The sequence below is a fragment of the Metopolophium dirhodum genome, chromosome 7 (assembly GCF_019925205.1).
Source record: "Metopolophium dirhodum isolate CAU chromosome 7, ASM1992520v1, whole genome shotgun sequence".
In the NCBI taxonomy this organism is placed as follows: domain Eukaryota; kingdom Metazoa; phylum Arthropoda; class Insecta; order Hemiptera; family Aphididae; genus Metopolophium; species Metopolophium dirhodum.
Window position 1 is genome coordinate 26,380,095 of NC_083566.1, and position 15,090 is coordinate 26,395,184.

The window sequence follows — 15,090 nt, forward strand, 5'->3', positions numbered from 1 at the left end:
TTGCGTTCCGTACCACGGTAATTAATTGGAAATAATTAGAGAAAATATTTATGAACATTTTCTGCGTACAATTTCACGTGTCCTTCTCACAAATGTTTTAGATTTTATTGAACATAAAGAATAAAATGTGAATAATTTCAGGAACACAATATTGTATAGAAACGTACAGTGAGTTTAGTCTCTTGTACTAAAAAAAATAAAAAAATATATGTGTTCACTCCTTTTTTCCATGAACTTACTTTTAATACTCATTTTAAACGAACAAAATTCAGGCCGAGTGTTGTGAATAAAGAAAATCAAAATAATAGTTTAGGAATATAAATTATGGTAAAATGTAATTAAATGTGCGTGGCGCAAGTAACTCAACTATTGACATTTATTTTTCGATAAAGAAATAAACATTTTAACAGAGGGAAGGCTTTTAAATTGGCATATTATTTATCATAACTATTTTATTACAAATTTTCAGTAGAATAAAATAACATGTATAATATTTATATCGTTATCGAGAAACGTATATCAAATCCTCAAATAAATGACACGAAACGTTACAAATTTAATTACGTAAACATTTAATAATTTTATGAGGGATTATTATTTTAAATTATATTATTATATTAACATTTGATGTATTTGGCTAAAAAATATAGTTTCAGTTTCGAAAGAAAAACATAACTAAACGTCAAACAATTTATTTCACTTTCAAAATTAATAATTATTTCTGTTTTTTTCTATGACATAATGACATAAATTACAGTGTAGGTGCCTATGTTATATTTGTGTACGTTCCCATAACAATTGTTCTTTAAAATATAATGTTTAGTTGATAGTATATTCCTCGTATAATTTTAGACGTAATGGATCCGGAAAACTCTAGGTTTTGAGTTTTTGGAGTACCTATGGTACATTATTTTTATACGGATATTAAATACAATTTTTAATGGAATAAAAGAATGTTTCAAAAATTATATTATTCCCGCGAGAATGTGAAAGTTTTAATGGCTTTTTATTCGTGACATTTTTTTACGCCAAGTAGTAGCTGTGCATTGGGTTTTATGGAAAATTACCACGTTGCCCTTAAGCGAAATATACAGTGACCGCGTACACAAACACACATCTATGTGCCAACTAACCGACAACTCCATGTTATTAAGAATGTATACGTGCCAAGTTTAATAAAATTCCGAGGTCTGATTTACCAGACTTTTTCACGTACGTTACCTCATATTATAGTTCATACAGAATAATAAAGGGTTTTATGCTCTATAGTCTATATTGTATTCCCGATAACAATCAAGGGGCGGAATTCATTGAATAATAATAAAAAGAAAAATATATTTATATGTCTATGTATTGTACAATGTAAGATGCTTACCTACTACGTTTTAGCCGGCGAGTATAAAATAAATCGATTTTTCTTGTTTGAGGCTTATAACGTTAAATCACGAGTCTGCACGATTAAAGAAACGCATAGCTAGCAAATTTAGTCAGCTGCGGATCGGTAATGATAATAATAGGTAATATAATGAATTGCTACCACCGTAGGGCAGTTTACTATAAAAGCCGAAAACCATGTTGATTTACTTAAAGAATTAAATTATAATTTTGACTGGTTGGTGGTTATTAAATTAAGCGTTATTAGTTATAATACATATTTAATAATGATTGCGTGCGTATAATACGATATAAAATGTTTACAGTAAACACGTATGTTGTTTGTATAGTTTAATAACATAGGTAGGTATAAGAGTTCTACAATCTCTCGCATTATCTTATACATTAGAAGAACATTAACATAATTTCATTAGCTCTGGGCATAAATCGTCTGCCCGCACATGCTCACTCGCCTTGTTCCAGATCTGGGCCAAGGATTGTTGTTGGTTGTAGCTATATATATTTATTCAATGTTTACATAATATGTTATACATATTTTTTTAATCCCTTATGAAGATTGCTTACGAACCTTTACAAAAAAGTCTTACCGGCGATCACATCCAATATTTATGTAGGAATAAAAAATGTCGACAGATATGTCTAAAATATGGTACACCTAAACATAACAGGCTGACTTCCGTAAAACTCGTGTTTATCAGTATACTTATTAAATATTCTTTTAACTCAACAGTTGCGAGTTCTAACATTACACAGAAGTTAAAGATTGTTTAATATGAAACATCATATTTAGACAATATAGACATTTCTTAGTGCGGCAGATTTATAAATAATGAGCTAATAATCATACCTTAGAAATACTGCAACTTCCCGCGTTACTCGAAATGTTTGATTTTACTTTTCTCCTCCCCGTACAATTTACTATTACAAATTCTACGAAACTGGCAAACACAAAGCACATACAAACTCCGTCCCAAACATTCATAGCAGTCAAATTAGCTACGTCGGGCAATGTCCGGCGGAAACTGTTGGAGGTCGTAAAGTAATTCAACATTGTCGTAACGCCTGAAAATACGTGAATTAACATTTGATTTAGTATTATAATTCAATATAAAATCATGAAATATGATAAAAATAAAAAAATTATAATGACCAATAATTGTCCTCGCTGGTACTGCGTCCCATTCTAGGAAAAATGTGATAAATGATGAGGTGACTAAAATTAACCCTGGTATGAAAATAGTAGCGAAGTAAAACGTCCTATCTCTACTAAATATCAATTCCACTTGTAGACAACTGTAATTACCTGGAATATGTGTATATATATTTAAAAAAAAAAATGTTTTTTATTTAAAATATTGATTACAGCAATATGTTACTGCATTTAAAGTGAAACACGACAACCACGAATACAAATTTAAAATAAAAACAACATACAGTATTATATAATATAAAATAATAAAAAAAATGAACTGAGATAATAATAGTGAAATAAAACCTATTATAATTATTCATATTAATATTATATTATGCGTATGCCGAATAATATGTTGTTTAAAAACGTTTTATATTACCTCTCCAACTCCCAGTAGAAGCACATTCGTAAGTTCGATTTCGTTCCAAGTAAGCATTTGAAGTTTTCAGATTAGGCGACTTTATTAAAACAAAACTATCGTCTTTCCAGACATACTTTAAATCAGACTTCTCATACGATACTGTGAAAAGAAAAGTTTTGAAATTAAAAAAAAAATTGTTGAGAAAAATTATTATTTATTTCTACCTACCTACCGTCAATCGATTAAAATCTCCAAATCCCAACAACATTTATCTTATGCAAGCACAAACATCATTATACCATCACAGATTATATATAACCAGATGGTGCACTTCTGCATTTACTGAACTCAAGCCCTTCTCAATGCAGTAGGACTACATGTGAGGAATAAATTATTGTACACCTTTACCATAATTATTGTATCAAATAATATGACAATGGCTAGGGAGTAGGATTATGGCGCGAGTGCTAAATATCAGTGATGCGTACAATTAACAATCAATAATTTCTCATAACAACTATTTTTCTCTCTTATTGGTGATACTGATTCCGAGGTATGTTTTGATCACGGTTGTAGATATATCTTATAATATCTAATATCTATTGATATTTTTCAGAATTACATGGCTTGAATAGGAATTACGAAGCGCACTATCTGGTTTTATAATCTGTGTAATCAGCAAAGTAATTATTATTTTCAATGATAAGCAATAAATTATAAAATGTAATATGATATATAGTATCACAAATATCACAACTAAATTAAACACTTCGTCGAACTCCACGTAAAAAATGGCTAGGCGGTAAGTAAAAAAAAAATCAGTCATTTATAAGATCTTTAAGCTCTATAAAGATGTAATTTATTATTATCATGAACAAATTCTAAGTAAATTGAATTTATGTTCATTTATTTTGTTCTAATAATTTATTAACTTGGCGAGAAATTATATTATACTATTTATAGTTTATATGACACGAAATAACGTGAACAAAATAAATAAAATGCATTAGAACTGCAGTATAACAATGGACAAATCTATACTTGTCAAAATAATTTCTCACCATGTAAATAATTAAACTGTTGAAATAAAATAAGTGTACTTTATTCAATTTACTTAGCATTTTTTTTTATGATATCACATCTTTATAGTGTTCAAAGATCTTATGAATGACTGATCTTTTTTTACTAAGCCTTATTTTTATGGAGTTCGACGAAGTGTTTTTTTCAACTCCAGTTTCGATATGTATATTAACACTGTAGTGCCGGTGCTATTATTTTATTATTTTTTTACTTAGCTCACGCCACGACCGTGATCGACCGAGTCAATAGATATGAATTGGTATTGTTTTCGTACTAACTTAAAACCAAGATTTTAAACATATTTTAAATAATACTTTACATGTATTTAATATGAATTATTCCGTTTTTGTTGATCGATCGTTAAATGTAATGAGTACCCACATGCATTATAATAATAATTGAAGAAATTTTTATCTGACACGCATGTTACTTATTAATTTATTGTTATTATTAATTCTTGTACTTACTGCTTTCCATGGAAAATGTACAGAGTGGTTGATCAAATGGGAATATGTTCATCGACCCTTCGCAAACCAACATCAGATGACGTCTATGGAAAAATAAAAAATAATAGTAATTTGAAAGAAATTATTTAACAAAAGTATAATATATTTATCTATTATGTATATAATTTTATTTGTATACAGCGGGAGAATATTAATTATTTCAAATGTTTTAACATACTACATACCTATTTGAAATTTTATTTATGGAAAATGTAATATACGTAAATAAATTAAATTAGAATATATTATAATATTGCCCTTATTTATTTCTCTGAGAATTTTTAATATGTATAATATTTCAACCTATATTTTAATTTTTAATTGTATAGTCTGAAGCTGAAAAATTTTAATAAACTCTTAATTTATAAATATTGAATATTCTACGAATAAATGTAGGTACCTAACGTAATTAGGTAATAAACGTGTAAAATGTTGACGAGGCGGAAAGTTGCAGGTACCTACTACACATTTTGTGAAGTACCCATTACACTTCTCTTAGTTACACATAAAAAACTTACTCATTAAAAAATAACGTTCGTTTGATATTCACTATTCTTATTTAATTGTTTTTTTGAAAATATTCCGATTCAAATTTTGGAATTAAAAACGTAAGCTACGAAAGTTAATAGTCGCAATAGATATTTCTTGACGACTATTTCTCTACCAATAGATTATTGAAAAAAGAACAACAGTACTAAATATTTTGGATTTACATACATAAGTTTCCAAAAACTAAATTTTACAAATGTTGTTTACATTTCCGAGCCTTACGAGATAGTTAACTGTTGAAAGTTTGACTATATAATATAATATATAAGTCATAAAGGCTTTTATTTTGCTATAAAGTGTTGTGATAAAGCTCTTCAAGTGGAAAATGTGTTTTGGGTGATACTGATAATCATTTTTTTTTCACTAACAAAATATATAACATTTTATTTTATGGCATTTTTCCAGTTTTAAATCATTTTCTACAAATTGCTGTGCAAAGCTCTTATCGAGAAGATTTCATGATTGCCAGATTGTAGCTACTGCAGTGTGTTAGATGTTATAAAATACTCTTTAATCGCCAATCTCATAATATCTACAAATTAAAAAGACAAAAATAATATTTCTATTTTAGTTTTCATAATTTCTTCTATTATTGAAGTATAATTTAAAACACACTTTTAGATTCTGAGCGAAGCGATGAATGTACTGATTTTATAATGATGTGTGTTTTTTTTATTTCTTTATTTTTGTGTCTGTCATCACCTTTTGGGACAGTAAAAATGATTGGATTTTCTTCAACAGTAACTTTTCAACAGTAGTTTTAAAAAGTGACGTGAAAAACAAAACAAAAATTAAGGAAAAACGGGAATTTTTACGCAAAATCTGTTTTCGAGAAAATCGATTTTGGTTTTTGGTGCAACTCTAAAACAAATGACCGTAAGTACATGCAATTGTGACTGAATGTTTATATTAGCATTTTCTATACAACATAATATTTTCCAAATATTTTGACTTGATTTAAGCTGTTTACGGATATTTTCAGTTTTTTTTTTAAATATCAATACAATTTATTTGTTGGTTAAAAAAGCTTGAAAATTTAATAGAAGGCTCCTAGGTTATTGTTTCAAAGGCAGTTAAATAAAATTAAAAAACCATAATCACAATTTTTTTTATAAACATCTAAAGTTCAAATATTGACAAAATACGTAAAAATGACGAAAATTTCGAAATTATTTTGAGTTAGAAATTCATGAAAAATGTTCTTTTTAAATCTAAGGATTGGAAATGTAATATAAGATTCCTCATAAGTTTGTCAACAATTATTAAAAAAAAATGTATACAAGAAAGTCAAATTAAATTTTTATGAGCGTTTGAAATTCATATTTTTACAACATTTGATATTCACTCGATTTCTCATGTAAGGATTTTCTTATTTTGTTGTAATTAAAAAACGAGTGACTGTAGATACTTGAATATTTCACTGAATGTTTGTATTAGCATTTTCTATACACGATAAAATTTTGAAAATAATTTGTCTCTTTTTGAGCTGTTTACGGACATAGTCAGTTTTTAATTCCAGTCCTATATATATAGGTATGTATAAGTACCGTGGGTATATATAGATCTTTACAACTGTACCTGGTTGTGTACTCAACTCGGCCGTCATTGTACACGTTCAGAGTGAACCTTATAGGCCGCTGGCTCGGCTTAAAGTCACCGTGCATGTGAAAGTTCGTGTCAGGCAGCCATATGTCACCCTGATGGTGAATGCCGTTCAGAACACTGAAAGCTGTCTGATTTGGATACCGCAGTCTTGAGTCGAACCACTCTTGTTGCAGCAGAAATTCTATGTCATATTTCTGCAACAAATGACGTATGGCATGATAAGTACAATACTACAATCACAACTATACATTCTCACCTATACGGCGCTTGACTTATTAAAAAATACCATTCCTTGGCACATTAGTACACCTCTCACAAGCTTTGTCACAAACCATCGAACATTTCAGATATAAAACGTGATTTTTCGACAAAATAAATAGAATACCGGTATATTATTTTATATCAACGATAAAAATATAAACTTTTTATGTTGATGATTTTGGACGTTTTATGACTTTCGTAACATAACTCATAAGTTACTTCATTTGACTAATTCCACGGAATAATACATTTTAAAAACAAACGAATAAATAAGTAGCATTTTTAAAATTGTTTTAACAGTCTTAGAAAATGGAGCGTTAGAATGCTAGCTATAAAACTGATGATTACTGACGGGTTCCAATTAAAACAAAAATAGGGATACACAAAAATATCTCTCAATTTTTCTCAATTTTTCTCAGCTCTCCACCTACCTATACACAGTCTTGAGTGAGTCGTTAATTGCACATACCTGCTATAAGTATATTATATTATACACGTCGTAAGTACACCGGTCGGTCGTGTTTTATAAATAACGGAAAATATCATACGTATAAATTATATATTATGTACGTCGTGTATAATGCGATGATAGTGCCGACGGGGCTGTTATGTAAATTATTCCTCGGGGTGCTAAAACGCACTAAATGACTTGAGTACTTGGCAAATGGCCCGATTTTGGGCTATGGTGACGGTAGACGAATAGTTCATCAGTGTTTAAAGCTCGCATGTTATAGGAGTTTCCATTGTCCAACGTGCAGTGCAAAAACGTAAAACACCGTATTCACCGAAAGTATATAAACCATTTCAACGCTGTTGTCGAACAGAATTAAAACGAAGGGTTACACACTAACACGGAAATAGCGTGTACGCGCGTCGTATTTGGATTTGATTCAGAATCTATTTATTTATGCATATAAACCAACTCCCCCTCCCCCCACCACCGTCGTCAAACGATATTGTAAACGACTTTATCAAAAACTTGTTACCAGAGATATGGTTAATGTTTCATAGCTTGAACTATAGACCGCATTATGTTTATTTTTCGGTTCAGAAATATTTTTTCGAAACTATCCAATAATATTATGTTGGTTATAATGTATTAATATTTTCTCACTAGCACAATTTAGTTATGATTATTATTTAGTTTGAATGAATTGTGAAAAACGCCTAACTATTTATTGTAGAAAATATGTTAAAATATTTTTACGACTGTGAGCCAGAAGGTCCATCCACGGCCAGACAATTTCCTACACCCATAATAAGTTCCACCTGCAGTAGTAATAGCAGTTATTCTCATTCACTATTGTTTTTCTAAGAATACTTTTCCGCAACAGAAGAATTAGTGAAAAAATAAATAAATTATCACTATTGCTAGATATTACACTAAATGATGTGTTTCTAAACTTTTAAGTTTTAACCGACTACTTGGTAACGAATATTTATAGTTAGGCGATTGGCTGTTTAATACGCTAGTTCAAAAAATTACGAGAAAAACACCGTTCACTGTAATAACAGTTCTTAATTATTGTTTAGTATTCACAATACAGCTACTAAAATCGCTATATATAAAAATGGTTCATTATGGGTTACATTTAAATATTATAATTTATGCACTAATTTGATATGGAATTTAACATAGATTTATGGTAAGTATCTATACCCACATTTATGAAACAAAAATACAAAATACCACATTAACCATACGGTATAATATAGTCATTTTAATTTTATATAATATTATGAAAAATGTCCAAATCGTGTGTCTTAATAAATATAAAAAAAAAAAAATAATTAGTAATTTACCAAACTTGATTCATCGGGGGATGACAATGTAAATAACACTACGCTGACATTGACTATTGAAGGACCTGTAAAAATATAATAAATTATAATAGTATTGTTCTAAAATATTTAATAAGTCTTATATAATTCAAGTTAACTCGAAAAACTTTTACTCCCTTTGAGGTTAGGTTAGGGTTAGGGTTAACTCGACTTGAGTATTTCGATTCTCGAATAATACATCTCCCGAAGCTATTTTTTTAATTAATCTCCCTTCGACTTCGAGTTATGGTGACTCGACTGTATTTGATAATGTACTTTCGGACCTTAAGTACCTACCTACCTATCTAATAATATTGTTGTACCGAATATTAGTTTTAATGTTTGGCATCAATTTAAAAACCAATATTAGTAAATATTATGTACAATTCAATTTATTAGGAACTATAATTTTGATGAAATATTATGCGTTTTAAAGTTTAAACTGCACGATAAAAAATTATTCTCAATAAATCTTAGTTTGTGACAAATCAAATCGAATATTATAAATTAATTTTAGAATTACTTTATTGTCGTAATCACACTTATAATGTTGTTCAATTTAAAAAACATGCTTAAATGGTAAGGGTAACAGGTATTGCAAACTGCAATAGCTTACTCGAGTCTGAAAAATGTATTTATTCGAGGAAAATATAAAAATAATAGAAGCTCTTAGTGTGAGGCCATCTTACAACTACATCCAACTGTTATCATTAAATCTTTAAAATAAATTAAAATTAATAATCGTGTATCAGGTGTGAGCGTGTGACGTGTGACATTATATTATAATCTTAGGTACATGTAGTTCTGTTACAACTTTATAATTTAATTATATTTGATAGCGTGATAAGGTATTCGTCTTGTTCAAATTTGCAGGTATGATGAATTAATCTTTTAAAATACTCGTATAATATGAATAAATAAATGATAAAATATAATGTTTAAACCTACTAATGATGAAATCATAAATACATGTATATTGTCTAAAACTATCAATTAGTAATGCATTCAGAAGCCCAATTAATAATGGTTAATCGTATTATGCATTATGTTTGAATTAATCGCACGGGCGATAACATAGTAATTAATATTGTATAGGTATTAGGTAGGTATCTAATAATGATTTGATAGTATAGTCTGTTATTGCGCCCACTAAATGTAGGTATAATATTATTGTGGTGGGTCGATCGTTATTTTTGTATAACCAAAATTTGGTTGGTAAACATTTAATGTAAAAAAAAAAATCATCTGCGCGAAAATTATTCGTTCGAGTGGTATACATTTTTTACAACAACTTTGTGTGTAAGTACATAATATTATATTATGATAAAATATAATATAATATAATATTATTACATAATATTTTATTACCACCTCGATAATAAATAATAATACAATAAATATTATTTAATATTTCTATTACGGTATCCGGTTCGTTGCACAGATTGTATGATGTAACTTAATCATCTTTTTACGTTTGACTGGCTATATAAATTCGTTAAAAGGTACAAAAACTTGTATGAGTAGGTATAATGTAATATTTATAAATAAACTATGCGTTTAACTAAACTTTTTGACAGCTCATATAATTTCTGCAGAGGGAAAATACACACCTATTTAAATTATTAAACTCGTAATCATAATTAACTTTTTATGTTATATCAAAAGTCTGAGAACTACAGTAGGTATTGACTACAGTAAATGGATTAAAAATGTATGTTACTCTAACTAAATTACGATTTTCAAAATTATTTATATTAAAATCGATCGTGACCTAATTTAAAATGTACAATCTACTTACAAGTTACAACTAACTAATATTTTGAACTAAAAAATAATAATAATTTAACTAATTCTGTAATTAAATTATTGAGTCTCGTCTGTATAAATTGTACTAATTTCAAATTTAAAAAACGTAAAAACAATATATAATTACTATAATATGCTTACCATATGACGGTGGTAATAGTCGCTTGTCATAAATGTCGGTATTCAATAATTGATCAAGTATATGTTTGTCCGATTTTCCATTTTCAAATCTAAACACAATGTATACATTGTTATCAGTCTACTTATGTCTAAAACAACTTAATCGATTATTGAATCATTAAATACCTATGTCTTATTTAAAGGATAAAAGAGCCATATGCAAGTGTATTAAATACCTGATAAATAAAAAAAAATTAATAGGCTGCTTTTGAATGAGTTTTAATTATTTTATGAAGTCAATGTAAGGTACTAGGTAGTATAAAGTTATACTTTTGAGATTGTTCTGTGCATGGGCCTTGGGTACATAACCAAGTTATTCTCCATGTTGTATGGGTTGTAAATTGTAATATTAAATTCGAAACCGATTTATTGCAAATACATTCTAATAACTAATTCCATTGGTACTATTAAGGAATAGATAATGACTGTAATTTAAGAAACCTGAATTAATAAAAGTACTGTTTTCGATAAATTATTGACAGGTACTTATATAAGAGATGTATCAAAACAAAGTAACACGACATTACTATAAACTCATTAAACCGTCCTTGCTCTAATAAATATAATACAAAATGTAGATTGTATAACTGATACAACAAAAAGTAGAACACATAAATAGTAATTTTTTTATTATTAAATTGGCCTAGCGCGGCGAAGTGGCTGAAATTAATCACGCAACGTGATTGAGAGTAAGCAACAGCCGCTGCTACTAGTTCCTGGACGGGTGACCACCATGTCACCATGATGGGTCCATAGTAGAAAAAACCTTGTCACACATACACATGTTGCCAACCACAACCGTACCAACCGTTCCAACCCTACTAATCGTAACCCTTACAATAGTTAATAGCCATAGTTGCCGGGCTCTAATAAAAAAAGATAAAAAGACCAATAAAAAAAAAAATTAGTTTCCTTTAAATATTATTATATTAATTTAAATTGTTATCATTCCACCCAACGATAGATATTCCAAATAATTACTGTATTAGTGTATTTAGTTATACATTTTCTAATTATCTCAATTTTTAATTGTTTTCTTTTTGTTTATAAAATGTATTAAATATCCTAGAGGTAAATTACTAACCATTAAATGTCAAAACTATATAATAGGTAGGTATCATGAAATATGATATGCACAAAATTATAAGAAAAATTGTAAATTGTGAACGTAGTGGTAATACACCTCAAAGACATTTGAGATTTATTGCCTTTTTGGAAGAAATAGCAACTGACTGAGTATGGTGATATTCCATTACATTGTGATGCAAGTAAAATGGCCAAGTGCAGTAAATTGTTTAAAGTTGTTTTTAAAAATAAGAAAATAAATTATGAAATTACTTAAAAATATCTTTTTTTAATTCTGTTTCTTTACTTATACCTACTGATTTAAAAAATTTTTAATGTTAACATTAACATTAATCGTTAAAATATACATATAATATGATACGGAGCGTCTGTTCGTGACGTCCCGTGTCGTAAATACCAATGCGTTATGTATTGTTATGATTCGTTTATTATATAACCAATAAGTAATGTTTATAATGATCGGGGCAAGTTATCCCGGGCCGCGCGGCAGGCTTAAGGAAGCGGCCGCGGCGGGCGGGTTCGGGCCTGAAGAGGCGCGAGCAAAACAATAGTCGGGACTTGCCTATACGTTTCGTAGAAGTAATACAATAATAGGGGAGAGTAGAAACCGTCCGTGCACGGACTCGAGCAAGTCGTGTGGGTTCGGTTCTTCCTCGCGGCGAAACTCGAAATAGCTCGCCGTAGGGGAAAACGTGGTACTACTTGTCGGCTTGCTGAATAGTCGATTGGCCAAGTTACGTCGCGAAGTCGGTTCCCGGCGTGTCTTGGTATTCGTCCAACGGTGTGACTGGACTCGATTGAACGGGTGGACTGTCAGTAATGGATCGCCGGAGTATAATTATATTATACGCTGCCGTCGGTGGGTCAATCAGGTCCCGGTGTGGCGGCTATCCGTTGTCGTCGATCGCTGGATGTACACGGTAGGCTTGGCGTCGTCGGTCCGTGAAGTGGCGCTTATTAGCCAGGTATGCCGGGTACTGTTGAGTCTCGGCGGTATCGGGCGATCACGTTAGATCGGTGCGTTCAGGGTGCGTCGTCGTGGACTGGTTAGGTCGGATCAGCTTCGCCGGTGTCGTTCAGGTCGGTGTTGCTGCTGCGTTGATAGTCTTCGGGTCTTCAGGTCTTCGGGTCTTCTATAGTGCTTGTTGACTTGTAGAAGATATGTTGAAGACTGGTGTGGTGGATTATTTGACCGGCTTTTGCTTTGCTTTGTATGTTGTGCACTATTTCAGGCTTTAAGCCTCTGGTAGTGTGAGTGAAGTAGTGGAAGGAGTGAGATGAATTGAGCTCGGGAGCTTGCAGAAGATTTTAGTTTGACTGGTGCTTGTAGATTAAAAGTTTATGGGTCGTTTTACATAGTTTGCTGTGATTGTTGTTCTGTTGCTGATTTCGGAGATGTGGTTGTGAGGGGATTGCTGAATTTGAATTTTGACGGAGTTAGTTAGTGACTGAATGTGATCCTTGAGAAGTACATAGCCGGTGGAATGGCGGATCGCCCTGTTGTTCACGTACCATGGTTGTCCGGTAATTTGGCGGAGTGAGGTGGATTGGAGCCTTTCAAGCTTGGTCCAGCTATTGTTTGAGATGTTGGAGGCCCATATAGGTGATGCGTACGTGGCGATGGATCGGATGTAAGTGTTGTATATGAAGCATTTAGTGTTGATATTTAAAGTTGAGCTGGATAGCATAGAATATAATGAATGTTTAACTGCTTTGCATTTGTTAATAGTGGAGTTGATGTGTTTGAAAAATTTGAGTTTATGGTCAATATGAACACCGAGGTACTTCATGGAAATTGACCACTTGATGTTGGTGTTTTTGATTTTGGGGTTGATGGAGTTTGAGGTGGATCTGTGGGAGAACATTACTGCAGTGGTTTTGAGAGGATTTATCGATATTTTCCAGTCGTGGAACCACCTTACAGCTGCGTCGATCTGCATTTGTAGCTTTTTGGTGGCGGCGTCGTTGGAAGTGCTGGTTGCGTAGAACAGAGTGTCGTCTGCAAAGAGTGCGGTTTTGCAGCTGGGGTGAGATGGTAGATCATTTATGTACAGACAGAATAAGTGTGGGGCGAGGCAGGAACCTTGAGGCACTCCTGCAAGAATTTTGCGTGGTGTGGATAGTTTGCCTTCAATTTGACCGGTGAACTGTCCCGGTATATATACTATTTGTTTCCCTTTGTTGTCCTGTGATTGGTCGAGGATGGTTGCTTTGATAAGCAATAACCACACCTCGACCCGTTGGTGTTCGCTTTGTTAATGTGGTTCTTGTTTGTTATTTCCGTGAAATTTTCCTGTTGGTAAACTACTTATTCTAATATGTCGCGTCTATTACTTGTGTCGCATTATGTTGCCATACTGTTGTGTTTGGTGGTCCTGAAAAGGACCACTTTAATACAGTGACGGTTTATCCCGTTACAAATAATACATGATCATCATAATTATCTTCATAGTATTTGTATGATATCACATTTTTAAATGATATAAATTACAATTAATAACAATAATAAATATAAATTACAATTTACATTTATAGGTACTTAAAAAAATATTTTTTATTTAATATTATGTTTATGTATTTATTGGTTAATTATCTTTTTTTTACTATTATATTAATTTTAATGTATATATATTGGCCCGTAAAATTAAAAAATTACAGACTATAATAGTATTTTGTTGTATTAAGCTATATACTAAAATAAAATTGTTCTTACTAGGAGAGTTAAATTTTTTTTTGATTATAATACCATTATAATATGATATTATATACAGGGTGATACTGACAATATGATTCACCAAGTATGCTTAACCTCTATTTTCTTTTAATAATTATTTTAATCAAATTCTATTTAGAATTTGAATTTTTTTGTACTAGGTTTTTATTTAAACAAGGTTTTTGTTACTATGGATCCATCATGGTATTCTCCCATCCAAGAACTAGTAGCAGCGGCCGTTGCTTACTCTCAATCACGTTGTGTGATTGATTTCAGCCATTGCGCCGCGCCGAGTCACTAAAACTAATTTAATAATATCAAAATTACTATTTATGTGTTCTACTTCTTGTTCTATCAGTTATATAATCTACATTACACTATTTGAGACATTTTCTGACTATCTGTGGTGATACAAACTTCTGTTTTCAAATGAGGACCCTGTTTTTACTGTAAATTATTTAGTGTATAATTTTTTTTTAAATAATGAAATATTCAATTCAAAATTCAAACGAATATTTTCTCATTAAACCTAGGT

General features: G+C 30.6%; 1 protein-coding gene across 3 annotated transcripts in view; it reads right to left on the bottom strand.

Annotated features, from left to right (window-relative positions):
- LOC132948567 (glutamate-gated chloride channel-like) overlaps window positions 1–15,090 on the bottom strand; it is an 88,764-nt gene that overhangs the window by 34,311 nt on the left and 39,363 nt on the right. For all 3 annotated transcript variants that reach the window (XM_061019091.1, XM_061019089.1, XM_061019090.1), the window contains 7 exons: window positions 10,718–10,806; window positions 8,753–8,817; window positions 6,662–6,882; window positions 4,496–4,578; window positions 2,967–3,107; window positions 2,546–2,698; window positions 2,243–2,457 (listed from right to left, as the gene is read on the bottom strand). In XM_061019091.1, the coding sequence (XP_060875074.1) occupies window positions 2,243–2,457; window positions 2,546–2,698; window positions 2,967–3,107; window positions 4,496–4,578; window positions 6,662–6,882; window positions 8,753–8,817; window positions 10,718–10,806 (967 nt within the window). The remainder of the gene's footprint in view (window positions 1–2,242; window positions 2,458–2,545; window positions 2,699–2,966; window positions 3,108–4,495; window positions 4,579–6,661; window positions 6,883–8,752; window positions 8,818–10,717; window positions 10,807–15,090) is intronic.